The sequence below is a fragment of the Zalophus californianus genome, chromosome 4, assembly GCF_009762305.2.
Source record: "Zalophus californianus isolate mZalCal1 chromosome 4, mZalCal1.pri.v2, whole genome shotgun sequence".
Lineage (NCBI taxonomy): Eukaryota > Metazoa > Chordata > Mammalia > Carnivora > Otariidae > Zalophus > Zalophus californianus.
Genome location: NC_045598.1, coordinates 18,031,976 through 18,059,235, shown reverse-complemented (window position 1 = coordinate 18,059,235; position 27,260 = coordinate 18,031,976). Strand labels below are relative to the sequence as shown.

Genomic DNA, 27,260 nt, shown 5'->3' with positions numbered 1-27,260 from the left:
TGTACTGTTCTAAGCATTATGTATTCATCTCATTTAATATTCACAAGAATCCATGAAGTAGGTTATCTCTTTTTTCAATTTACAGAAGGGAAAGCTGATGCTCAGGGAGGGGAAGGGATTTGCCCAAAGTTACCCTGCTCAAAGGGACCGTTTGCATATCAGTGAGCGCAGGTAGATGGCTGGGGTATACAGCTGGAGAGTGATCGGTCAGCATGTTCCGGCCCTGCTGGGTCTCCCTTCAGGGAATCTGTGGCTACTCTGTGCTACACCAGTGATACAGCTTAGATTCCAGCAGGGAGCGCATGACAAAACTAGTAAACAGGCAAACAAAATAATTACAAACTGTGGCCAGCTTTGAGGCAGACAAATAGTTGGACCCTGAGAGACAGAATATGTGGAGAATATGGGGGGTTGATAGCATCATGTATTTTAGACTGGGTGGTCAGAGAAGGCTCTGGGGCCGAGACCTGAGAATTGAAGGAAGAGCCAGAATTGAGGGAAAAGCATGTGCAAAGTGGGACAGCAAGCAGCTGAACCTTGAGGAACTACAAGAAGGTAGCTGGAGTAGCATTAGCTAGGAGGAGAGGGAAAAAGGGGAAGCCAGAGAGATAGGCAGGGGCTAGTTCGTTCAGGCCCCTAAAAACCCTGGGAGGGATCTTTAATTTGGTTCCCTGCGGGAAGCCTTTGAGGGAGAGACATCATCTGATGTACTTTATTAAAAAAGCTCCCGCCCGCAGCTGTATGGAGAATGGACCACTATTTGGGTGAAGAGTAGATTTTGAAAAACCAGTTAGGAGGCTGTTATACTAACAGGAGAGAGGTCAAGGCCTGGTCCAAGAAATTGATAATGTTCTTGGCCATTGCACCTTTGCCATTCCCGAGAGAGAGGGGGTTAGTGTTTCAGGCATCTGCCTCTGCAACCCACTGTGCACTCCTTCACCCAGCTTCGCATCTCCAGCACCCCCCGCAGGTCCTGGTATATGGTACACTTGCAGTAAATGCTCATGACGTTGAAGGAATTACTCTCATCATGTACAGTCGTTAATCTAGAAAAGACCGTTTCCCAAGTCAGGGCTCAGACCTTCTGCCAATGGATCAATTTTAAGTGCATGGTTTTTGTTGATTATAGTTTTAATGTGACTGTGAAAATAATTCATGCTCTTCATTAAATATATTCAAGTATTTTAGAAAGCCCTGAACTAGAAAAGCAGAATTCTCTTACAATTCTGCCCTCTAAAGCAAACCACCATCAAAAATAGGCGCAGTTTCTTTCATGGTCTCTTCCTCCCCCAACCCTACCTCCAGTATTAGGATTATGCTGTCCACGGTACACGTGCATTTTCTACTCAGCTATATCTTGGATTTTTTTTTCCCCTGGTGATACAGTAAACCTGCTTCATTTTTTTCCCCCCAACCTGCCAATGAAGCTAGCTGACTGTTTTCCTCATCTAATGGTGAAATCTTCCAGTGACACACACTCGGAGTATACAAAAATGCTCCCTCTTTCAGTTGTTCTTCTGTCTGGATGAGGAATAAGGCAGAAATCGTGTTTTGTCTACAGGAGGCTTTTCTCAGACCTGGAGAACAATGGTTGAGTCAACTGGCAAGAAGCAGAAATGTGATAATCCTGTTAGCCACACCACAGGCGAGGTCTGTTAGGGCTTTTCTTTGCCTTTGCTTACCTCGATCCCTCACCTCTCTATTAGAATCCTTTTTCTCCATACCGTGTTATTACTTCCTCTCCGGCAACCCGGTTCCTGTCCCTCTGTTCAGTAATTAGCCTGCCCCATCTGATGTTTTTGTTTGCCCTCCCTGCATGCATTCTAGCCATTAGGACCCTGGGAAAAGCTAAATTCCTCCACCTTTGTAAACACAAAATCAAAATGCCATCTGCATTTCTTGAGAAACTTTTTTTTTTTTTCCCCACAAAGGAGTATCTCAGAAAAATCAAACCATCCTGGCCCCAGCAAATAGTTTCACTCATTCAGTAAATATTCCCAGTCACTACATTTACGATTTTTATTGCATCTTTATCTAATGAATACAGGGGACTGCCGGCAAATTGGCATTTAAAATATTTATGATTCACATATAGTAGAGGGATGATCTCAGGGTTCTTTTTTTTTTTTTTTCCTCTCTCCTATTATTTTCAGAGTGCTGAACATGCTGTATATTGTGTGGATCAGTCAAAATTCTTAATTTCTGGTCTGTCCAGAAAAGTCGAGACAAGGGAGTGTTACAGATCTGATCGTAATCTTAAATTACCTGATGGCCTTGTGTGCCCCAAATCCTGCGTTCATAGGAGGGCTGTTTGAACGGTAAGGACTCAGGATGGCGATGTGTAGGACTCAGCATCCTGAAAGGAATAAAAGTCGTAGAAAAAAATAAGGAAAACAATGCGCATTTGCGGTGTCACGGACTTGAAAAAGACACTTTTCTATAGGTGATGTCTCTTGACTGTTGTCACCCTCACTGCATCAACTAGAGCAGGGGTTACCTGATCCGTTTTACAGCTGAGGAAACTCAAGTTCAGAGAAACTGAACAACCTGTGCAGCATCACGCCCCATGTGTGGCAGACACAAGACCAGCCTGGCAGCCTGGTCTTCGGGCTCTCTTCTGGGCTCTGTCCTCTGTGCCATGCGGAGGTGACCAGACCTCTGCTGGTGATCACAAACTCCTCGGCCTCTCCAGCTCGGGTGATGGCAAAGGCACAGTCGGGGGGAACTTTTCCACTCTGTTCATTTTCTGAGGAATACCATGCTTGTGTTCTCCCCGCAGGCCTCTGTCTCTTACTGCAAGCAGAGAAACAACGTCTGTGCCCGAGCCGGGTTTATGTCCAAAACCCAGAGAGGATTTTTCACTGTCGCTGAAACAGGACCTGCCCCAGGTAAGCAGCCACCTTGCACTGGTCTTGACCCAAGGGTTAACATACCAGATCTGCTCTGTGGGGCACCATTGCTTCATAGGGAGTCTTTTTAGGAGTTCGGCTTTGGGTGGAGTGGGGTTGTTGAACAGGTGCTGAACAAAAAGGAGAGAGCTCAGGGGAAGAAGGGCTGCTCTGGAAATGGCCCCAAAGCAGCCTCGCTGACCTCCCTTTCCATGACCGAGCACATCTGCTCTGGGCTGCTAGAGGGGGAAGTGGCTTCTCACCACAGAAGTGTGCACATTCATGTGCCCCAGGCGTCCTCACAGGCCCGGGGGTGGGGCACTCAATACGCTGAGTGTCCAGACCCTTCCTTTCCTCCTGAGCCTAGAGCGGACTTCATCAACTAGTCCCCAAACACTGGAAAATGGCTCCATTCACTGAGAGCCTAGTATTTTCCACGCAGTCCTCCCGCATCGGTCTTCCTGGGCCTGTACTCTCAGTCCTGTGTCTGGTGAGGAGATGGTGCTCAGAGAGCAGGAGTGACCTGCTCCGCGTCCCATGGCGGACAGATGGCAGGCCTAAGCCCAGGGGTGTCTTGACTGAGGAGACTATTGCCCCCATCAGCCCCCAGTGACTTCTGAGACCGCCCCAAGAGCTGGCCTGCAAGTGATTTCCCCTCTGGGCCGGGAGAGGTGTTGCTCCGCCCTGTTCTCTCAGACCTGCTCCCCGCTTCCAGCCTCAGTGAAAGGCTTCCAGAGAGGTCAGGGGATGCCACCACTGGCACTCTGGGAGCCCTCGTCAGAGTAGACCTTCCCGGTGGGTCCTCCCCGCAGGGAGCCTTGAGCCCCGGAGCTGAGGGAGGAGCAGGGAGGGTTTGCCTATGCAATCACACCTCTTGAGGGCGGGGTGTGGATAAAATTGCAGCACACTTTGGATTTCACCAAATCCAGATTAAAGTTGAGAAGATCAGTCTGAAGCTGAATAACAAAACCAGCCCTAATTAGGAGGCTAAGCCCTGGCTAAAGCTCCCCTTGGCTTACATCATCATAGGCAAAGCCCCACCTTATTTGTTTATACAGAACAAAGGCCACATCCCTGGAGTTTGGCCAGAGGCCCTGCCAGTGAGCCCCGGGATGTGGGCACCTGCTCAGCCGGCCACATGCCCCCACTCCTTCCGGGAGGGTCCTCAGGGGCCCATAGCCCCTTGTAATGGAGCAGAGGGGGAGAGTATGTGGGTACCAGGATGTGTTAAATTCCTACTGTGTGCCAGAGGCTTTACGTTTCTCATCGAACGATCTCCAGACCCTGTGGAGGGTTTGGCCGGCACGCGATCTTGTGCTCAGAAAGCGTGAGGCATGCGATCTTGTGGTCAGAAAGCGTGATCAATTATTATTGATCCCCATTTTACAGGCAAAAATGATACCTAGAAAGCAGGTAATTGGCCCAGGGTCCCATCGGTGGATTTGAGTCCAGGCCCATCCCACTTGATACCTGGTGCCTCAGACCCTCCCCACCCAAAACTTGCCTGGGGAATCTGCCCCTGTGTGATAAACAATCAGCTTGGACCTCTCGGAAATAACGGGTGGCTCCTTCTCCTGCTGGGGGAAAACAGATGTGGAGCTGTGACTGGTGCCCCTGTAGGGCCCCTGTCCCAGCTGCTCCGAGGGCCTCTTCCTCAGGGGCTGAGGGCCACGACTGGCCTACCTTCAACTCTGAGCAAAATGCTCACCTTCACACATTTGCTGGTTGGATTTTGTGAAGTTTACGTTTGCCAAGCACATCATGAATGTCCTCCTCTCTATGTTTCCTTAAAAAAAAAAAAAAGGCTATTAGATTAGGGGGAAACGCAGATGTTAAAGAGTCACTTGAAAAACGTGCATTTCAGAATGGGAATTGCACTGTGAGATCAACACCGTGTAGTCCTCCAGCCACACTCAGGAAAAGACAAGAAGCAAATAAACACCAGTGTTTACCCTTGGTTCTCTCTGGGCCGTAGGAACGTGAGTGTCTTTCTCTCCTTCCTTCTGCTTTTCAGCACTTGATAATCAAGGGGTTGCTTTAACCTTTCTGTGGAAGGAAAAAAAATATATTTTGTATATATATATAATATATACATATTTACACGGTCATGAGAGAAAAAGAAACAAAACATGAGAGATGCATACCGATATTATAAATATTGCTGTACTGGACATTTGCCTTTTTTTAACTTAAGCATATATTGGGAACATCTTTTCATGTTAAGAAACCTCCTAAGAATATAATTTTTGAAACGGATGTATGGTATTCCATGGCATGGCGGTACTGTAAGTTAAGGACCAAATGGCCTCTTACTGGAAATGTAGGTTGTTTTAGGCATCAAACATCTTTGTAGCTCATAGCTTGTGTACGATCAAGATTATTTCCTAGGGCGCCTGGGTGGCTCAGTTGGTTAAGCGACTGCCTTCGGCTCAGGTCATGATCCTGGAGTCCCGGGATCGAGTCCCGCATTGGGCTCCCTGCTCAGCGGGGAGTCTGCTTCTCCCTCTGACCCTCTTCCCTCTCTGCTTTCTCTCTCTTTCATTCTCCCTCTCTCTCAAATAAATAAATAAAATCTTTAAAAAAGATTATTTCCTTATATTAATTGCCTAAAGTGAAATTGCTAAGTCAAAAGTATGTAAAATATTTAAGTTTTTTTTTTTTTTTTTTTTTATTGGTGACCAAATTGCTCTTCAGCAGAGAGGTAATTTATCCTCCTGCTTCTATGAGGCACCTGCTTCTCCTCACCATTGCCACCACTGGGTATGATCATTTCAATAGAATCTTGCTAATACGTTAACTTGCTAATGCCCCATATTGTTGTTTTCAGTACATTTGCAATGGAAGAGTACATTTTATTTAAAACGAAATCAATCTTACAATGTTTAGAAAACTTGAAATATTTTTCCCACCCACAATGCTACCACTTTTCTGGGCTCCCACCTATTTTTATTCAGACGGATCCATTTGTACCTAGATGTCATCATAGTATATAGGGACTTGCAGGCATTGTTTTCACTCATCTTTATTTTCAAAAACATGGCCATGCGGCTTTATGGTCTCCATATTTATCATGGCCAGGGTTGACCTTCCACCAGACCGGGTTGCTATTCCCAGCACAGTGCCCCTGGTCTCGGACCTTCAGGCCACGCACCCCTTCTCACACTGCGGCTACTGCTGTTGTGTGTGTCTCTATGCTTAGAGCTTTTCCCGTATGTTGAATAATTTCCTTAATTTCTGAGTAATGGGAAGGCTGGGTCAGAGGATCTAGACATCCTCAAGGCTTTGGCTCAGTACTGCCTCTTTGCACTCCAAAAACACCTGCACCCACCGACAGGGCTCCCGACAATTTAGGGTTGACCCTATCTCCTCTTCCCCCAGCCCAGAACCTTCTCTTCTTTGTGAAGCTTTGTGCGCAGCCAAATTCATTTTATTCTCTCACAGTTTCTTGAAACAAGGCATGGTGGGAAAGCATGGACTTTGGAGACAGGTGGCCCTGGGTCCACATAGTAGGTGCTAAATAAATATTTGTTGATTGCATAATAGTTACTAAAGGACTACTACGTGCCAGGAACTTCAGTATTACTCAGCTATCCTAACCACCCTGTTGTTGGAAGAATTATTCATACCTCATGGAGGAGGAAGCTGGGCTTAGTTCCTAATTAGATGAAATCTTTTTGGCAAATCTATTCAATATCTCCGAGTCTCCCTTTTCTCCTTTTTAGAATTGAGGTGACAATGACCCACCTAGCTGGGCTGCTGTGAGCATGTTTCCTAAAGGGTGAGTGTAATTTTCAGTTACTTCAGGCAGCCCTTCCATCAGACCATCGTGGAGTGATAGCCCTTTATAGTATTAAATGTATTCTTAGGTGTGAGATACTGCTTTTCATTAACTTGAGAAGAGTTCCTTATTCTGTTTTAAAATGTCTTTCTTCTTAGGGCATTATAATATCAACGAATCCCTTGTGAAGCAGTCGCCAAAGGTATTAATGTCTTGTTTTAAATCAAAAACTGGACGTGGATTAAAACTGACGTCAACAGGCCCGGGACCTGGTTATTACAACCCCAATGATCACACCAAAATTCTGAAAAAGACTCTTATCCCGTGAGTCCTGATTATTCTGATCTTTCTTTGGAAAGGTGGTTCTGGGGAAGGACCCAACATAAGCAGAAAAGAAAGGGGTGTCTCTGGTTGGCAGGATACAACTCCAGGTCACTCTCGAGGGGCCCTCATTGACATAGTGGGTGCACAATAAATACTTATTTAATGCATAATATTGATTGAGCAACTACTATGTGCCAGCAACTTAGCATCTGAACCATCACAACGACCCTGTTGTATGAATTATTATTCTTACTTCATAGACTGGGCAGCTAGGCTGCAATGAGACTGAGGATTTGCCTATGTGCACACAGCTAATTTGAAGTGCCACTGGGAATCAGGCTCAGGACTAGCTGGATCTTTCCACATCCCTCCTGATGATGTGCTTTCCTGGTGCTGACATTATTCTACTTTTATAACATAAAATCTTTACTGGGGTGGCAGGATATACGGCAGCATGGGGCTGTCATAGTTTTGTGCCGATAGGTTGAAAGTCTAGACCGTGGAGTTGGTTGGATCTGCTGGATTTGACCTTCAGCTCTGCTGTTTTCATGCTGTGTGACCTAAGGCACTGTTCTAAGCCCTCTGAGCCTCCATGGTCTCATCTGTGAAGTAAAGTGGGGATAAATTCATGCCTCATAGTGTTGCTTTCAGATTTTATAGCATAGGTTTGGCATGGAGTAGGTGCAAATGGTGACAATATTAGCACAAATTTAAAAGGTGAAGATGGGGATTTGTGTTAACATGATTAATACCCTATGCATTTAACATCACTTTCACCAAACAGGTTCAAGAACTCACAGGGCTTATTTATTCCTCAGATGGTTCTAGAACTAGAACTAACTGTACGGTCAGGCTGCCTGTCGCCATCTAAGACCTCACCCCAGTATAGTCCTCTCCAGGCAGGATTGGCCCCTGGGGGTCAGGCAGGTAGCCAGGGGCTCATACCCACAGCGAGTCAGAAGTCCAGGCAACCGAGGGAGGCTGGTAACATCGAGCCTACTCTGATCTCCAGCGCAGGACAAGGAGACAAGACTGGGGAGAGGAGCAAAACAAGAACCTGCCGATCTGGAGAAGGGATTCAGAGCTCAGATGGAATCTCCTGGGCAAGTCCCATCTGCCCTTTGGCTCTTGGGTTCTGCAGGTTGACCGCTCACAGGCTCCAGGGCTCAAAACTGGGGAAGGATGGTCTCCAGGAGCCAGCTCTCTCTGAACGTCAGGGTCTCCCGCCTCCAGGCGGGCTTAGGGCGCCACTGCACACCACCTTTCCCCTGCTGTGCCAACGAGTAGAGTGGGTAAGGGGACAGGCTTTGGAGCTAGCAGAACTGGGTGTGAGTCACAGCTCTGTCCCTTGCAGGGGCTGCTTCTCTCTGAGCCTCAGTTTCCATACTAGTAAGTGGAGATAAGAGTCTTATCTCCTAGGGGTTCTGTGAGGGTTAGATGAGAATTTTATCATTATAACTGTTGCTATTCGGTATCCAAGGCATATGAGCATATAGGGTACAACTCCTCTTTGGTATAGCCACTCAGGCCCCTAGCTTGAATCTGGAAGCTCCTTCGAGGAAGTAATGAAAAGGACAGTGGAGAACACTCAGTGTTGAGCTGCTTTCCCCAGAGAAGCGCCATTCTGCGTTTGCTAAAGTTTGGATGAGCAGTTTGAAATCATTCTCATTTTATGACATTTGCACCTGTCAGTCAGGCTCTGTCGGTTTCTGGGTCTGTGCTGGAGGCTGAGGGGGTGCTCGGGTGAACAGGGCACCATACATACCTTCAGCTGGGTTCACCTGGGAATGACTCCAGAGCAAAGCAGAGGCATGTGCAACAAAATGCTGGATCATGTGGCCCCAAGGCTGTCGGCTACACAGATCCCGGAGGGCAGTCTTTCTAGCTGGGTGCAGTGCAGTGGCGCTGGCGTGTCTGGGGGTGTCTGGGGATCGCTGGCTGTTTTGTGATGCTTTGTGAATGACAGATCTTTGGTTAACAAGTCTAGGAAGCACTGAATATGAACCCTCTGCCCCTGGGAGCATCACTGTGTGCATGGCCTAATTAAAGGCTATGAGATGTCCCGAAGTAAAGAAACTTATTAAACCCAGTGTCTCCTAAACTTGGGTTCCCCCTGGTGAGTACATAAACCCCCACTTGGGTTCCCCCTGGTGAGTGCATGGTGCCCTGGGCAGGACATTTGTGTTAACTTCCCCCGTGGTCTGGGGCTGCTCTCAGCACCTCCATGGGCCTTATTTCTTTATGTGTGAAAAGAGGGGGAGGTCTTTCCATTTCTGACACTCCAGGACCCCGGGTTTGCTCACCATGTCATTCAGGAGCACATACTAGGGGCAGTGAACACGGAACCAGCCTGGACCCACAAAGAAGGCCCAAAATACATATATTTTTAATTGACATGGAAAGGACACAGCCGAGAAATCTGTAAATGTACTTAAAAAACAAGAAGATAAACTTCAAGTGTGCGCTGGGTAATCTAAACAAGCATCCATTGGTTTATGTTCAATGATGAAGAAATGAGTTAATATAAAGAAAAGATACAGCTAAATACCCTCTATTGAGGGAGTATCCAGACTCCAGTCTCTCAAATTGGAGTTCTGTTTCCTCTCCTGTGTCCCTGAAGGGAAGAGAGGGACGGAAGTGGCAGGAGTGGGGGGGGGGGCACTCACTGGGATCATCAGGCCCCTAAGAAGGTCTGCGTTGTTTCCTCCCCATCTCTATGTAGCTTCGTTGAGACTTTATCCACACCAAGTCTGAGCACTCTTCGCTCTCCAGGGCTGCATGGGGCAGTGGCGGAGAACCCGAGAGTCGTCACTGGGTTTCCTTGTGGCTAGTGCAAGCAGCCCAGGTTCCTTATTTGTCTTGAATTGCAGTGCTTGGCTCTTTATTTTGGGGGAGGGTCCCAGCTTGCAAAAATAACCTTTAGGCTCTGCTTTCTTGAGGATGCAGGAAGAATCGGGAGATATGAGTTGTCCCTAGAATTGTTGGTCCCATGTTACCCACCAACAAAAGTGAAGCCCAGGGAGTTGTGGGTTGGGTGATGTGCTCGGGAGGCCGGCCGGGGGCGAGGCATGGGCTTGTCTTGTCTCCACTCTCCCCCCTGGCCCCCAGAGCTGAGAATGAGCCACAGAAGCAGTGTGGCCTAGGGGATGTGTATACGCACAGGCTCCGAGTCAGACCAGCACTGAACCGCCCTTCCCCCACTCCCCAGCTCTGGGAGCCTGGGGGTGGGGAGGGGGCCCCTTAGCTCCCAGGAATTCAAATTCAACTCTGCAAATTGTGAAATGAACACTTGGTAATGTGCTTGCGAGGATAACATAAGATAACCCCCAGAACTCACCAGGCCTGGCGCACGGTAAGCTTTTGATACACGTAACTTGTATGTTTATTGAGGTATGTGAGCGGGTCGGCTGTACTCACCTGCTGCTTCTTGAGTGGCCCCTGGAGGGCAGGTGCTGTGATAAGGGCTGGCAGGATGTTTGGATGACCATGTCTGGGCTCCCTAGCTCAAGAACAGGGCACAGGTGTCTCTTTGCTGTGGCCACCTTCCAACGCAAAGCTGAGAGCATTTATCGGCTTATGGGGGCGCTTTCGAAGATAAGTGAGGTGTCCGCTTCAGGTCTTCAACACCGTCACAGTGATGAGTCAGTGAATTAGGGTGAGTCAGGATAAGGGCTTTTTAGAGATCAAACTGGTCCCTCCTGGGTGCTGCCTTCCACGCACGCTCGCCAGCAGGGAGGGTAAACGCCCACTGACATCTTTCTAACCCTTGATCTACTTCCTGGAGTTTCTAAGCCACTGGTTTTGCACAGACATGCTGTCCTGCCACAGCCAGAGCTGAAGAATCAAACCCTGTTGGCCCCGTGCCAATTTGGGTAATTATCATGACCCACCTAAAGTTCCCCTGGGATTTTCAATTAGATATGGGATGCTTCTTCCCAAGCGGCTGTAATCTGTCACCCTCTATACCCTGTTAAACAGATGCTGCATTCCACCCCAGAGGCAACCGGCTGCCCTTTAATGATGAGAAAAAATTGCCCCTTTATCCCTCCCAACCCTGGGAATCCCTGAGGCAGAGTGAATCGGTGCCTGGGAGTGTCCCGAGGGTCTCAGATGCCTTCCCCAAGTGACCTGCTGAGTCCTCCGAGACATTCATTATTCTTGGGCGATTTGCAAACAGCTCACATTGGGAGCTGCAAACATACTTAATCCAGTTGTGGCCAACTCAGAGCCTTTGATAGATGTTTTCTTTCTACGGGGCAGGACCAGGTTGGCTTTTATAACTGAGCAATGAGGCTCATAAAAGCCCCGGTCACAATGCACTGAGGGCTGCCCTGGGTCTGATCCAGCATGACCTTTGTGATCTGTCCAGCCCCACCCTGCCATGGAGGGAGCAGCCCCGAACGATGCTAAAACTGTCAGGTGGGGTTCAGATGTCTGGGCTCCCCGACTTGCTGAGACCCCTCCGCTTTTCTCTGCAGTTCAGCAAATGTCCTGGGGAGTAGGGATGGGGCCCCAAAGATGAGTCAGATGCAGTCCCCTGCCTTAAAGAGCTAGGCACGTAAAGAGTGTTAGAAAACCTAGCATGTTCTGTTCAGAGAAAAGAAGAAGGGCTAGAACGTATCGAGGGCCCAGCCGCGCTGAGCTAAGAGCTTTCATGGATGTCACCTAGCGTCATGCTCCCAGCTCCCCTGCAGGGCAGTACTGTTACATAGAGTATAGATGAAGGTGGTGGAGCAAGGTGTGGCATGCAGGTCCAGCTGACTCCAGGACCCATGCTGCTCTGTGGAGCCCCAGGAAGGGCAATGGGGCAGGGGGAGGGCAGTGGCCACAGAAATTTCCCTGGAGGATGTGAGACGTGAAGACTGATCAGAGTTGGCAGGGAAAGGAGGTGATCCTGGCAGAAGGAAGAGCACAGGCAAAGGCAAGGCGTGGTCAAACAGTGTTGTGTTGGGGGTTTCTGGAAGGTCAAATGGGAGCAAGGGGCATGGGAGGTTAGGCTGGATGGAGAGGCCATAAATAGGAGCTATTCGTTTAGCTTTTCATCGGGGTCTGTGAGAGTGGATGGTCGGAAACAGGTGGACATCCTAGAAGCCATGGGTGCATTGAGGGCTGAAGGCAGTCTAGGAGGCTCGGTAGTCTCTGCCTCCTTGTCCCAATTCCTGCCACATGCAGCTACAGCTCATGCTTCGTCCATGTTCTTGCCCCTGCTGCTTCCTCTGTGGAAAATGCCCCTTTTCTACCTGAAGAATTCCTGCTTATCTTGCTGGGCAAATGTTAGCTCTTCTAGGGTAGGGTTCTGGATTCACGTAATTGGAATCCCCCCCACCCCCGCCAGTGCAGTGTTTTTACCTCTATTCTAATATTTCTTGCTTTAAAAAAAATAATACAAGTAAAACACTAGTTATAATCTTCATAATCTGGCTGGAAAGTATTCTTATCCCCCATTTCACAGATGAAGGAACTGAGCCTTAGGGAGGCTGAGACTTCTCCAAGGTCACACAGCTAGTGAGTGTGGATTCAAACCCAAGTTTGTGTGGGTGCAGAGCTTGTACTTCCTTAATCACCAGCCACGACTATCACTAGCAGGGGACTGTCAAGCCCTTGGGAGCATTCAGGGTCTGTGTCTTAGCACAGAACAGTCTGGACTCCCCAGAGTGCCTGGCACATGGCTGCACACGTGGCTGGCGCTCTTTAAAGATCCAGAGAGCCGAGCTGCTGGTGCCAAGCCTCTCCTGGGCACGTGGATGGGGTGGAGGGTAAGGGACCTCTCTCGGCCCTCTTGCCAAGAATCCTGATGAGACACTGGCCCAGCCTCCCGCAGACTGTCCCCAGTTAGGAGAGTAGACACCTCATGGCCTTCTCAAAGAATGGGGCCCGGGGGTGACCCAGACCCCTGGGGTGACCTCATGCAGTGGTTGGCTCATTCCGGCTCCAGCTTTTAGGACTCACGCCTATCTCTCAGTGATGCCAGTCCCACACTCATCAAATTTCTGGGGGTGCTTTGAAGGGATGACAAGCCACAACAAGGAGAAGCCTGCTTTCATTTCTAAGGGGAGAGGTGGCTGATCACACACTATAACCAGTTCTTCCATGTCAGTTGGAGGGGAAGAAAGAGGCATGGTTTTTTCTCCTTTCCCTGTGGGTACCTTTGTTCTAAATATAAGCATCCCAGCCAGCTGTCCCTTCGTCCTGAGATGTGAGCCTCAAGCAGATTGACGATGACTTTCAATGGCCTGGCAGTGGGAGTGGCCAGCTTGCCCCAGGGTGACTCTGTGTGAGGGGCCCCCTAGCCTCCCTTTCTGAGGCTCCGTTGCTGCACTGAGACCAAGCAGCGGGCTTGCAGGGTCATCCTACTAACAACAGCTGCTTTTATTGAGCATTTACTGTGAGCTGGTACGAAGCCAAGCGCCTTCTTTTCTCCACTCACCAAGTACCATACCGAGAGAGGGTGTTGCTGCTCCTTGCTGCAGGGACAGAGAGGTCGAGGGACTCGTCTGAGGTCTCACAGCCAGTAAGTGGGATAACTGGAATTCAGATGCAGGTCTGCGTGACTCGAAATCTCAAAGGTGGGCGCCTGGGTGGCTCAGTTGGTTAAGTGACTGCCTTCGGCTCAGGTCATGATCCTGGAGTCCTGGGATCGAGTCCCACATCGGGCTCCCTGCTCAGCGGCGAGTCTGCTTCTCCCTCTGACCCTCTTCCCTCTCGTGCTGTCTCTCATTCTCTCTCTCTCAAATAAATAAATAAAATCTTAAAAAAAAAAAAAAGAAATCTCAAAGGTTCCCCTCTGCCGTGATGCCTTCCCCAAACTGCTAGGCCCTTGAGACTCGAGTTCTGGAGCTGATACTACCATTCATTGGTTCGGTGACTTTGGGGGACTCGCTTCCTCTCTCTGGGCGCCAATTTCTTTAGCACAGTGAGGAGGTTGGATAAGACATCCCCAGGCCCTCTCTAGCTCTCTGAGTTTAAAAATGCCCTCGCTTCCAAAGGTGTTGGCCAAAGGGCGGCAGGGCACCAATGGCCAGGAATCCCGGTCCCCTCCTCTGTTTGGGTGGGTTGGCTGACAGCTGGGGTGAGTCTCCTGTGGCTGTTCGGTGCTATAAGAACTTTCCCTTTCCTTTTGGTGAAAGACCTTAGACGAAGCCCCAGACGTGAGGTGGGAGTGGGCAGCCTTCTATTGCATGGCTGGGAGATGAGTGGGATTCCCAGAACAATCCCAGAATCCCCTGGGCAACCAGGGGACCTCTTTGAACCACGGCCTGGTGGATGGTCATAGCTGGAAGGGACTTTAGAGGATATCATATCCAATCTCCTCATTCTGCAGATGGGGAGACTGAGGCCCAGAGTGAATTAGTGACAGAGCTAGGGCTCCAGCATGGGTTCCATTGACCTTTCACGTACTCTCTCAATGCCGGGTATAAGAGACTCCTTTTCCCGAAGGGCAGGGAGATAAACCTGGAAAGGAACAATTTCAGTGTAAGTGGTAAGTGTGAGGCAGAGGGCTCTTCATTTCCAACCAAGTATTTTCCCACTCCCACATCCTGCCTTGCCGGGAAGACATTTATTAGGATTCTGAAATGTCAGTGCTGGCCAGGTCTCTTGATCTGGGGTGGCAAATCCCTGGAATTCAGGAGGCCTCGTCCCATTTCCTGACCAGTTCAGCAACAACATCTGTAAAGTGCCTACTGTGCTCTCGCTCTGTGCTGGGCCCCCCCGATGACTGTTGGAGGCGCGTCATCTCTTTGCAGCCTGACAACAAGCCTATGAGATTAGTCCTGTGAACCCACCATCGTGTAGAAGGGGAAAGTGAGGTTCCGGGCCCCCCTCCCCACCACCGGCTCACAAGCAGTGGAGCCAGGCTCCACCCAGGTCTCCTGGTGCCTGAGCAGTCCTCGTGCAGACAACTCGGTACTGGGCAGGTCTCGGCTCGGTTGATAGACTGCTTGAGTGCTATCTTCACATTTTGTCTTTTTTGAAGGAAAAATCCCATCCTGAACTTCTCGGCGCAGCCTTTGCCCCTGCCCCCGAAGCCGCCCCTCCCAGGCCCTGGGCAGTACGAGATCGTGGACTACGCGGGCCCCCCCAGGCACTTCATCTCCACTGCGTCCTTTGTGTCCAGCACCAGCCGGTGGACAGCAGCCCCGTCCCAGCCAGGCCTGCCGGGCCCAGGTCAGAGGAGTGTTTTTAAATGACTATAAAAACCAGATCTGGGATTGTTTGTCATTCCTGGGCCATCAGATGTCACTGATTTATAGGCTGTTTGCCAAACAGATTACAGAGGTTAGAGTCGATCTGGGAGACTTTTAAGCTTGCACCTTTGGAGTATGAAAGGGTTTTTTTGTTTTTAGGTGGAAGGGCTCTTAGAGTTCATCCAGGCCAGGGATTTGTAACCAATGACCATGGATGTCCAAGAGGCTCAGAGATGGGCTCCAGCGGGGTGCGTGACCCTGAATTTGCCTGCAGACTTGGAGCACGAAGACACTAATTTTTGGAGAAAGGGCCATAGCTTTTGTTAGATTGTCCAACAATTGCACGTTCTTAGAAATGTCTAGATCACTGGCCTGATCTGGTCGAATCACTCAATAGCTGGGAAGGGCCGGGAGAGCAAGGTGTGTGCTGAGCCACAGTGAGAGAGCTGCAGGCCAGAGCAGCAGACTACGCCCCCCTCCGTGCCCTCCACGCCCTGTCGTCATGAGACATGCCAGGGACTGTTCCCTGGAGCAGCTCCTGGGAACAGTCTAGTTCTGCCTTTTTCCAGTTGGCTGACACAGGGGGTCCTGTCACCTTTGGGACCTACCTGAAAGCTAACAGCATGAGGGACCTACTCCAGCAGCTGGTCTCTGAACTCCCTGACCTCTCTGTAGCTCTCTTCGAGCCCCTTAGCTATTTGCCACCCCCTTATGTCGGCCAGAGCTGGTGGCGTTGAGGACGGACAGGTGTGCTGGTGGGCAGGTGGTGTGGGAGGAGGAAGGCAGAGCCGAAGGGGCTGCAGGTCTGCGTAATTCAGTCTTTCAGTGAGCACTGGTGATGCTCCCACCCTGGGGAGACAGAGGTGACTTAGCTTGGTGCTTACCCCCAGAGGCATCAGTCTGGTAGGGAAGACACCTTCCTCTCCACACATGCAGGTGAGTAAAATGTAAGGTGGACAGGACGGGGAAAACCATCCTTAGAGCTTTGGAAATGTAGAAATGATAATCCAGTCAAGAAGACTGCAGAGGTTGGACCTGGGGGTCACTGGTCAGCCCAGGCAGAGCTCAGCTTGCTTGGGCAAAGGTACTAACGCTCCATACACATGGTGGGCTCCAGGAGGCCTGGGGCCCAGTCAGGATCCTTGTCTGAGCCTGTGTGGCCCAGGCCTCTAGAAGCTTTTCCTGAGGGTCTTCTCCCTTCTCCCTTCTGCACGTCTGGTGCCTAGGCGCAGACCACTTCCTGTTGCCGTGATCACCTGCGCCAAGGTGGACTTCCCTGAGGGGTATCCTGGGAGGAAGCCCCATGCAAACACCTGCCTTCTTGGCTTCCGGCGGGTGCAGATCAGTCTGGACTGCCTGGTGCTCCCGTCAGCCTGGATCCTCATTAGCCAAATCAGCATCAGTCTGAGAGTTTCCATTCACCCCCAGGTGGTCCTGGCACCTGGTCTCCTAGAGAGAATGTGCCTGCAGTTGTCATGGCTTTCGCTTTTCTGGAAATTTCTTTTTTTTTCCCCCTTTCTTTTTTTAAGTAGGCTCCACACCCAGTGTGGAGATTGAACTCATGACCCAGAGATCAAGAGTCACAGGCTCGGGGCGCCTGGGTGGCTCAGGGGATCGAGTCCCGCATCGGGCTCTCCCTGCTCAGTGGGAAGCCTGCTTCTCCCTCTCCCACTCCCCCTGCTTGTGTTCCCTCTCTCGCTGTCTCTCTGTCAAAAAATAAATAAAATCTTAAAAAAAAAAAAGTCACAGGCTCTATCTACTGAGCCAGCCAGGCACCCCTTCCCTTCTGAAAATTTCTGAACTAAATGAAAACAAAACCCCACCAAGGTGACACCTTGCTTCTTTCGAAGTATTGCTTTACTCCATAGCTTTTTCAAATCTGATAGAAAACTTTTGTAAATTTTCTTCTGTTAAAGAAGTTACAGGGAGTTAAAGAAGGCTGAAAGCCAGAGGTCAAGTCCTGCCTCAGCCAGGCCAGTCCCCTCCCCTCTCTGCCTCCCCACGTGTAAGATATAGGGGCCAGTACAGGACTACCCCTGGTCGTGCCAGCTCTGATGTAGAATGACAGGGGCTTGAGTAACTGGCCTTTGCTCTCTTAATATTGTCTCTCTCTCTCTCTCTCTCTCTCTCCATCTCTCTTGCCTCACAGCCACGTATAGGCCAGAATTCCCTGGAAAGCAGTCCTTTCTCTACAACGAGGACAACAAATGGATCCCAGTGCTGTAGGGACCTCGCACAAGTTCAGGGAGAACCCTGGCCACCAACTGCCCCACCCAGGTTCCCCAGGACGTTCATTCAGAGAATGCCCATTTTGTGCGTGACCGATGACTCCCCGGTGGGCAGCTCTGCCCCCGGTCCCCTCCACCCCTGGCTGGTGTAGAGCTGGGCTCCTGCGTTTGTCCTTGTCTTGAGCTGCCCCCTGGAGATTGGACTCCAGTGGTTTCCTGAGCAGAAGTGAGGAGTGGACAGAGCCTCCCTTGGTTACTTGGCCATGCACCTGTCCATGCTGGCTTTTGCAGGCCTCCCCACGGATGTAAGGGGCTGCTGAAGCTCAGACTCCAGGGAGAAGGCGGCCAACAGCAGATTCCGCATCTAGAAGCCCGATGCTGAGCCACAGCTCTGGGGTCCAGAGTGCACCTGCTGGGTGGACCACACAGGACTGCAGCCCAGGCACACTCCCATCCTTCAGCCTTGACTTCCAGACTTCCCCTGGAGTCTCAGGAGCTGGGAAGGCCCAGAGGTGCTTGTGACAGACATGAAGGGGTTACCTGGGCCTTTGCCTCCAGCTAAGCCTTCGTATCTCATGTTCAGGAAGAGCATGGCAGCCAGTCACCGTGGTCACTTGTGTTCATTACCCACCTTCAGGAGAGGCCACCACATCCACTTAGTGGCTCAGTATTGGGCAGCCCATGTGGGCAGGAGCCTGCCGGAGCCAGGGCCCTGGAAACCGCGATTCTGAGGGGCAGGGAGGCCACGTGCCACTGGCGCCTGCAGGTTCTTTCTTTCCCCGGGATTTCCCTGTCCCCGGGCCTGGCCTCCATCTCCTCCCAGACCTCCTGCTCAAGTGCGACACAGTCTTTAGTGGATCTTTTCTGGCCTGCCAAATCGGTTTCCTCCTGGCAAGAGGAAGAGATTCCCAAAGAACCAAGGGGAACTGGAACTGAGCACATGTCCCGTCCTTCCCCAAGTACCGTTGTTCCCATCTGCAAGTGCAAGGCTCTGGTGCAGCCCCCTTCCCGTACCCCACATAGTCAAGGCCTTTTCACTACCCGGGCCCCACCTCTGATTTTTCTCTGTGACCAGAGAACAGCCTTCCTGTCAGAATGGCTGCTGACTGGCCCTCCCTTTGTGCAGGGGTGGGTGAGGAAGAGGGAGGGAGAAGCATAGAATAACCATAGCCAATTAAATGGAATTCTTGCATCTCACAAGAGCTGGCCTTTTCGTGAACCCCAGATTCCCGCCAATGCCCGCTGTCTTGGGGTGTGTGGGAGGTGGCCTGGAGCACCTGGCGAAGCGCCGTGAAAGGCTGGACCTCGGGGCAGGATGCTTTGTGTTCCCCTCCTGTCGGGTCCGTAGCTTCTCCTTGAAGGAAAAGAGTCAGATTCAAATTCCGGGGCTCAAGGTCAGCACTTCCAGGGGCTGGGCAGGTAGAGGTAGTGCGTGGAGGAAAGTAGGTAAGGCCGGGATGGGGAGTGGGAGCTGAGGCCGCTCGTCTAAAGGGGCATCCAACACGGCTCCAACTAACTGTGGCCACATCTGCCGAGTTTCAGCGGAATCTGGGAAGTCTTTAAAATGTGAAATCTCCTGATTGGAGATGTTGACAACCATCTTTCCACTTGAAATTTTTTGTTGGGGCTAAAGGAAACTTCTGCAGGCCATCCGTTGTCCCCTTGGGTTGTAGAAGTTCTGGAAGACCCTCGCAAAGTTGGCACTTGATGCTGTAACTTTCTTTGACCCCAGACTTTTGACAATGGGGCCAGACCCCAACGCCTTGATTTTTAGGTCCCTCTGACCCTGGGGGACCTTTAGCAGACGATTGGGCTGGACACCGCCAGCCCTGGGGTCTCTGTGGGCAGAGGCTGGGAAATGTATAGGAATACGAGCCAGGCCTCTCCTGCCCTCGGGCAGCCGGGCTGAGCACTGGCAGGTAAAGGCTGTCTCTCCAGAGGAGCCCCCTCTACGTGGGGTCAGGAAAGAGGGGACTCTGGGAAAAAGGGCTGCCCTTGGCCAGTCTGAATCTGGGTTCTATCAAAGACATGACTGGAGCTGAGGCCCTGAGCTCAGAGGGTGTGCCTTGCCCATGTCTAGCCTCTCTTAATATGTCATGAGCTGTCTATAGTGCTGTCCAGCCCAGCAGTTCTCAGAGCCTGGCCATACGTTAGGATCACCCTGGGAGCTGTTACAGAGACAGACTGCCCAGGCCCCAACCCTTAGAATTCTGATTTAATTAATCTGAGGTAGGGTCTGGGCCTTGGTATCTGTATTAAAGTTCCCAGCATGATGATAATGTGTCCAGTTAGTGTTAGGATACAATGATAGTTTATTAAAGTATTTTCCGAATTTTAATGTGCATGCAAACCACTTGGATAGCTGGTTATAAAAGGCAGATTCTGTAGGTCTGGGATGGGACCTGAGAGTCTGCATTTCATTTTCTTTCTTTCTGTTTTTTTTTTTTTTTTTGAGATATAATTGACATAGAACATTGTACTGGTTTTTGGTGTAAGCATTTCTAGCGAGCTCTCAGGCGATGCTGATGCTGCTGATCCATGGACCACACTTAGGGTAGTGAAGGTCTAATAAATACACTTAATTGCTCAACTCCCATTGGCTTCCATTTGCTCACTCGTCTGCTGTTTGCCTATTTATCCTCCCCCTCCCTTTTTCTTTCCCTCCCTCCCCTCCTTCTCTTCATTCCCTCACTCACTCATACCTCACGCCTGCTTTCCTCCTTCATCCCTTTCCCCCCGCACTGGCTACTTGTCTTCCAGGGGAAAGCCACCAGGCAGGGGATGCACTCTCCACCAGCTGACGGCCACCTTTCTAAAGTCACTCCTGTTTGGAAAGGAATTACTTTAACTCCTTTCCCCCTTTGACCCTTTGGAGCAAAAGACGGTCCTAAAATGGCAGCTGTCAGGCTCAGGAGGCATCCTTGGCCCCTGACCTCTCAGAGGGCAGGCCTCTCTTTGAGGCTCAAGTGGCTTTTGTAGGCATTGACAGCCCTGGTCTCATCATGTGGTGGCTTTGCTGAGGAGAACTGAGCCCTCGTGGCTTTACTGCGGCTGCTGGATGGTGGGTGTGGGGCTGCCTGGCTCTCTTCCCGAACCCTGCGGCAGGCTTTGCACGGATACTGATTCCTTGTGTGTATTAATGCAGCCAGACCCTGGCAGATGACAAAGGCTTCAAGGCCTGTATAATTATGGCCTCTCTGGAGCAGTGGTTCTTGACCTTGACTGCACACTGTAATCACCAGGGTGCTTTAAAAAGTTTTGAGGTCTGGGTCCACCCCCAGAAATTCTGATTTAAATGCTCCAGGGCGGGGGCATCTGGCTGGCTCAGTCGGTAGAGCATGTGACACTTGATCTTGGGGTCGTGAGTGCGAGCCCCACGTTGGGTGTAGAGCTTACTTAAAAACAAAATTTTATTTTTTTAAGATTTTATTTATTTATTTATTTGACAGAGAGAGAGAGAGAGACAGCAAGAGAGGGAACACAAGCAGGGGGAGTGGGAGAGGGAGAACTTCCCGCGGAGCAGGGAGCCCAATGTGGGGCTCAATCCCAGGACCCTGGGATCATGGCCTGAGCCGAAGGCAGACACTTAACGACTGATCCACCCAGGTGCCACAAAACAAATAAAATTTTAAACAAAAATAGATAAAGAAATGCCCCAGGCCATGGGGTCTGGGCAGTGGGCAAAGGGATAAAAGCTGCCCAGGTGATTCCAAGGGGCAAACCAAGCTGGAAAAGCACCATCTGCCGGCTTCCCAGCTGCTTCTGGCAGGAAGCTCAAGAAGGAAGGAAATGATCAGATGCTGAGCACCTCCAGTGTGCCTGGCAATGTGCCGACCGGCTGCACACACTCTGCCATCCCACCCTCATGCATTGTCCTGCGCTGACAGCTTGGGTGACGTCGTCGCTGTAGTGAGGCCTGGAATGGACACAGCCATTTGGATGCCTATAGGGTCCCTCGAGCCGGTGCCATGCGAGCCGCATGGGTGTCCGAGGTCATAGGAGATGCAAGTAATACTGATCCTGGCTTCAAATGTTGATATTTTGTTCATTGTGGATTTGTTTTTGCCTTTATTTAAAAAAACCAAAAACCAAAAAACATTGCATTGATTTCTCTTGATTATTGAGCTCTTTGACTCCTCCTAATTTTTGTGCCTGAGATTCGGGCCTGACCCTGGCCCTGGCCCTGACTCCAGGCCGGGCCGTGGGAATTAAGACCACTGGCTCCGACTGTCAGAGCTGAGAGGCCCTTGGAGTCATCTGTGGTTTACAAGCGGTTTAAAAGTTTTGTTCAGGCAAAAGTTTACGGGAAATCCTGATGTGTAAAAGGGGAAGAGCTGATCCACCATGAGTGAAGTCGGGAGGATCCTCAGGGGCTGCAGCTGTCCCCTCCCCCACATCGAGATGGCCTCTGAGACCCACCCATCAGCTCTGGGGCTCTAAAGATGATAGTTACAAAGATCCATGTAGAACCCTCATTCATAGCTAAAGAAACTGAGGCCTAGAGGTGGTGGTGTGCTAGGAAGCTGGCAAAGGAAAGAAGGACAGATGCTCTGTCATTTGTTCCTTAGAGGAAATAAAGGCCTTGATTTGTGGTAGTTGTCAATTTCTGGGGCATAAGTACTCCCCCGTGTACCAACATGATGTCATGTCCGCAGAGCTGGGAAGAGATAGGAGCACCCATTTCTGTAAGCTGCCGAGTCAGCTGCAGGGAAAATGACTTGGCCTGGAGTGTGGGAGCAGAGGTGGCACAAGAACTCAGGCCACATGGCTCCCAGCCTTGGGCTCTGCCTACTGGCCCCAGCTGTGTGGTCTGTGGCAAGGCCATCCTGGGCCTTTCCGGGACTTCTCCATCTCTAGTCAATGCCCCCAAGGTCATAACATTCAGCCTGTGTGACCACGCCAGACAGAGATCTCGACATCAGGATCCTGCTGCCTTCCAGGGGGCACCTCTGCTTCTCCAGTGCCCAGGACGCGCCACCAGCTTTCGAGTCCAGGGTAAACCACCCGCAGGACGGAAAGGGGCGGGCCTAATCTGCTTTCACCCTCTCTTCCTGGGAAGACTTTCACAAAAGGAACATGTGTAGTATTTGAAGTAATACATAGGGAGAATTTTATTACTAAATACCATATGAGTATACAAAATGCGTAACTGAATAACAGCTAAAAAAAAAAAATAGTCCAAGTATGTGAAATACACATTTTTTGAAATGATAAAAATGTATCCATGAAAAATATAAAATGTTGCATGTATATACAATATTTACTTCTATATATATAACATAAATGACGATTGTAAATAAGAAATGTGTACATCAGGAACAGGCATGGAAGTTGTTTCTTTTACAGCAGCTACTTTGTTCCAACCAATCAGCTCGATTATTTACATCTTGTATTGAGGAAATCCATGAGAAAGAGAGTGTTTCCACTCTGGTAACAGTTAAAAATTGTTTACACTGAAAATCAAAAGAGTTTTCCAGTTAATTGACCAAAGGGTCTGAAGTGGACAGAAGAATCAAGAATGAAAGGCGGACAAGAGTCAGGCATCTGTGGGGGAAAGAGGGTCCGCTTCCACCCATCTGAATAGCCAACAGCCAGGAGATGGACTGAGAGAGCACGGTCTTCTGAGGAGACAGGCTGTGGGGACGTTAGCCAAACTGGCGCTGTCTCTGGCTGGGCCGGCACTGGCAGGAAATCCAGCGTAGATTCAAGCACGAGTTGGGGTTCAGGTCAGGACACCTCCTAGGTCCCTTCCTGACCTTGGCATTTGTGGGTTTGCAATGTGAGGGCCTCTTCCCTCAGGGAGGGCATTCAAGTAACAGCACTGAGGCATGAGGAGAGGTTGTGTGTGGCGTGGGGCCACTTCCCAGACGGTTCCTTGCCTGGAGCCTACCCCAAGGGGTCCGAGGGGGGGTGGATGCTTGGGCCTTACAGCTCCTTGAGGATGATCTGAATCTTGCCATCAAGCTCCCCCATGTCCAGTAGGAAGGCGACGTGATTGCTGTAGTGCTGAATGATGTTGTTGTCCATGTTGACCAAGATCCTGGAAGAGAAGAGGAGATGTGTCTAGAATGTGGCAGGCCTCTTGTTTTCAGGGCCTCTGGGTGGTGAGGATGACAGTACTACCTATTGGGTGCCCCCAACATTCCAGACACCTCATGAACTTTCTCCAGACTGTCATAACAACAAAGGTGGGTACTCATTGTCCCACTTGACAGTGGAAGGCACAATCCCCAAGTGGCCAGGCCACACCTCCAACCACGGCCCCAACTGCACCAGACTGACTGGGGAAGACGCAGTGCTCCTTCATTCCCCAGGCCAGACGGGACTAGGACACGAAGTGAGAGTTCAAGCGCAAGAGGTGTGGTGGGTGGACCAGTGTGGTTTGGGTTCAAGAGGAGGCTGCGATGTGTCACTCAGGTGTGCCTGCCTGAGCCAGAGGCAGGTGCCACATAAGGCCCCTCTCAGTTCCACCCCCAGGAAGCTGAAACCTCATGGGTGGTGCAACAGACTCAAGGGGGAGGAGAGCCCTCTCTCCCCATGCTCTTCACGCAGGGACCTGGGCCAACCCAAGAGGGACAGGGCCTCCGTGCTGTGGCCCCCTGCAGAGCATCAAAGCCACAGTGTATGCCCAGGGCACCCCGCTAGCAGCCGCCTTCCTGATGAAAAGCCTCCTGGGCCCAACCACATCAGCCTCCCCTTTGTAAGGGAGGTGGGGGTCTTCATCCATCCACTCCACTAGCGTTGACTGAGGCCTCACCGTGGGCAGGGTCTTGCTCCAAACAAAAACAAGGGCCACACAGAGATCCTAGACCCTGCCCTCCAGGAGTTTAGAATCTAGTAGGGCCTGAGAAAAGGAATCTTCAGAACCCTTTTACTCCAGTTGGTAGATGGGGAAGCTGAGGTTCAAAGAAGCAGAGTCATTTGCCTAGGGTCACACAGTTAACACATGGCAGAGCTGAAACTTGCATCCAGACTTTTGTCTCTTTCCACTGTACCATTTTTTAAGAAAGAAAAACAAAAATCACTACAGATATAAGTTAGGAAGTGACATATATGAGAAAGGCAAAATCCAAGCCTGGGGGAGAGTTCAGATGGGGGCGAGGTTATCTCAAGTGGGGCAGGAGTGGGGGGCTGCGGGTCTCAGGGTAGTGCTCCCGGCAGGTAGCTGTCTGCTTTTCCAGGGACTCCCCCTCCCCCACAGGAGGCGGTAGCGCCATCCCTGCCATCCCCCAGGTCCAGAGGATGGAGACCTTGCCAAAGCAGTGAGCCCAAGCCTCTGGCCTGCATCCCGCCATCTGTGCAGTAGCATCCAGATGCGGCTGCTTTCTGGAAGGAGGGCTGGGCTGAGGCTCCCAGGCTGGGGTGCTGACTGCCAGTGTCTAATTACAGGCTCCCACTTCCTCAGATCCCGTCAGCCATTCTTTCATCTCGCAGAGGGATCTCTGTCTGGGGGCTGCAGGCTGGGCCAGAGGGGTGAGCACTTGGTCAGCGGCCAGGTTTGTGTTGGTTTCTGATAGTGGTATTTCCGGGGTGCTTCTAGGTGCCAGGCACCGAGTGCCTTGCCTGCATGAACTTGAAGGCTGCCTCCCACCCACGCCCCAGCAGGGCTCCTAGCGGGCCCAGAGTGCACACCTCCACCCCAGGCACCCCAGACAAGCCCCCAGACCCCTCCCTCTCAGAGGTCAGTGACAACTGGGCCCTAGAGGCAGGGCTTGCTGGGAACCGCTGCCCCAGGATGTGGGCCTCTTGTCACTGGCCTGCCTCTAGCTGTCTTCTGTCCCGGTCCACCCGAAACCCTTGGCCAGCTGCCAGCAAAACAATGTATTTGTTCATCTTTCAAGCACTCAGTGGTGCTTGTAAAGCTGATTGTTATCTACCTTTGTCCACAGGACTTTCAGGACGGTTCTGTGAAAATAAGTGAGGCCACTGATTAGAATTTTCTGTTCCTCAGAGGAAGAGAGTGTGACATGAGGGACATGTGGCAGAGGAGCTTGGCCTCTCCTCTCTCAAAAGGTTTTTTGGCGGACTCTTCTCATTTACGCATCTCAGATAACCTAGGACTGAGGTCTTGGTGGTTGGGGGTGTGGGGTGCCTCTGAAGGGCCGCTAAGTGATGCCCCGGGCTATGGGCCTAGGCACATAAAGGGCTGGACCACAGCCCCTATTTGCACACTGCTTAGCAGTCAGAGGAACAAGCAGGAGGCAAGATAAAATAGTGGTGCATGCACAGGCTTTAGACAGGCTGGGATTCCTTCTGCTGGTTACTAACTGTGACCCTGGGCCTACCTGAACGTCAGTTTCCTCATCTGTAGAAATACAGAAAATCATACCAAACTCGAAGGGTCAATGAGATGATGCCTGGGAGATACGTAGCCCAGCGCCTGGCACACAGAAAGTGCTCCACACATGGAAGCTTTTAAATTAGGATTTAAATAGCTGGCTAACGTTTAAGGGAAAGATCTGCAATTCTGCCAGTGGGGCTGGGGCATCCTCGTATGCATACACCCGCCCCCAAATCACACACACACACACACACACACACACACACACACACACACACACATTTCCTAGCCCCTCGGCCCAGCCTGCGGTGGGACCCATCAGGGAGGCCAGCAGCAGGGGAGCCGCAGTAGGGGGGTGAGAGGGGGGCACGGGCACTAGCACTGAAGGGGCAGTGGGGCTGGGCTTGTCTGGGCAAAGCAGAGCCTGCCCTCTGCGAGGAGGTGGATTCCACCCCAGAGAGCGTGTGAGCCCCAGTTTGAAACCGAAACTTGGAAGGAAAAAAACACACAAAAACCCTACACACTCATACAACCAAAACCAAACGGGTCCTTTCCCAGGGGCTGCAGGACTGCACGCCTCCCCTGCCCCCCCGCCCCCCGCCCTTCTGTGGGAGGCTGGGTGGGAACCAGAGAGGAGGGAGGACTGGAGGCCAACCCCTGGGCCTGCCTGGATGGGGCCTCAGCCTGGGTACAAAACCTGCCTGGCTTTGCAAAGTCTTCTGAAAAGGAAAGCCCGCAGAGTGGCCATGGGGCAATGCCCAAGCACCTTCCAGGGGCCACCAGTAAGTGTAGCTGGAGTTACACTGTCCAGAGCAGGAGGACAGGGTCTGAGCTGCGGGCAGGGGGCCGGGAGTGGGTCCTCTGGGCAAGGAATGATGCCGACAATTCCTCACTGCCCGGAGGCCCCACGCTGGGCTGGTGCAGGGACTTGGTTATCAAGGGCTGTGAGGGTCCAGCTCGCTGGCTCTGACCAGGGGGACTAAAACCTGGAGTGGGGGGGGGGAGAAGCAGTCACCACATGGCCCTCCATCTCCCCCCGCTGCCAAGGGCTCTCCTGGGCAGGTAGTAAAGGGTGCTGTGGTGTTTAGCACGAATCCCCAGGAACCCAGAGTAGGTGCCACACTGCCTGGCCCTCTGGAAAGTAAAACTTCACTCCCTCCTGCCTCATCCAGACCTGAAGGTGGAGGCCTGTGGAGCATCTGGGGCGGGCTCCCTCAAAACCACGCCCAGTCACCACACCCTTTCCAGACTCCTGGGCAGCCGCTCCCTCCTTGGGCCCCTGACTCGACCGGTGGCAACACTGCTGGGCCCTTCTGCCTCCGTGTCTTTCCTTTGCTGCTCCTGGCCCTGAATACCGCTTAGCACCTCTGAGCCTCAGTTTCCCTATCTGTGAAGGGTGGGTCATGGTGTCTACCTCATAGTGTGGCTGTGAGAGTTAAGCGGGATCTGCGTAGCCCCACATCCGACACATGGTAGGCGGACGAGGAAATGGTAGTCAGGATCACCAGCATTATAATCAAATGACTTGGCTATTCCGTGGCCTCGGGACTTGGACCCGGGTCGTCTGACCTCTGG

General features: G+C 51.3%; 2 protein-coding genes and 1 long non-coding RNA gene across 7 annotated transcripts in view; 1 reads left to right on the top strand and 2 right to left on the bottom strand.

Moving 5' to 3' along the window:
• Nucleotides 1–20,710, top strand: part of STPG1 (sperm tail PG-rich repeat containing 1) — a 48,919-nt gene extending 28,209 nt beyond the window's left edge. For 4 of the 5 annotated variants that reach the window (XM_027576591.2, XM_027576521.2, XM_027576674.2 and 1 more), the window contains 4 exons: nucleotides 2,780–2,888; nucleotides 6,825–6,990; nucleotides 14,966–15,156; nucleotides 17,326–20,708. In XM_027576591.2, the coding sequence (XP_027432392.2) occupies nucleotides 2,780–2,888; nucleotides 6,825–6,990; nucleotides 14,966–15,156; nucleotides 17,326–17,402 (543 nt within the window). In that variant the 3' untranslated portion in view covers nucleotides 17,403–20,708. Of the gene's footprint in view, nucleotides 1–2,779; nucleotides 2,889–6,824; nucleotides 6,991–14,965; nucleotides 15,157–17,325 lie in introns of all 5 variants that reach the window. The other variant, XM_027576827.2, reaches the window with a different exon arrangement.
• LOC113914284 lies at nucleotides 4,395–11,218 on the bottom strand. Its single transcript, XR_003517435.1, has 4 exons — nucleotides 10,408–11,218; nucleotides 4,841–4,934; nucleotides 4,597–4,674; nucleotides 4,395–4,462 (listed from the first exon to the last, which is right to left on the bottom strand). It is a non-coding gene; the product is annotated as an uncharacterized LOC113914284 (long non-coding RNA).
• Nucleotides 20,711–23,304: 2,594 nt separating the features above from the next.
• The window catches only part of GRHL3 (grainyhead like transcription factor 3), a 32,103-nt gene continuing 28,147 nt past the window's right edge, over nucleotides 23,305–27,260 (bottom strand). Inside the window, exon 16 of the mRNA XM_027575094.1 lies at nucleotides 23,305–23,444. Coding sequence (XP_027430895.1) covers nucleotides 23,330–23,444 — 115 coding nt within the window. The 3' untranslated portion in view covers nucleotides 23,305–23,329. The remainder of the gene's footprint in view (nucleotides 23,445–27,260) is intronic.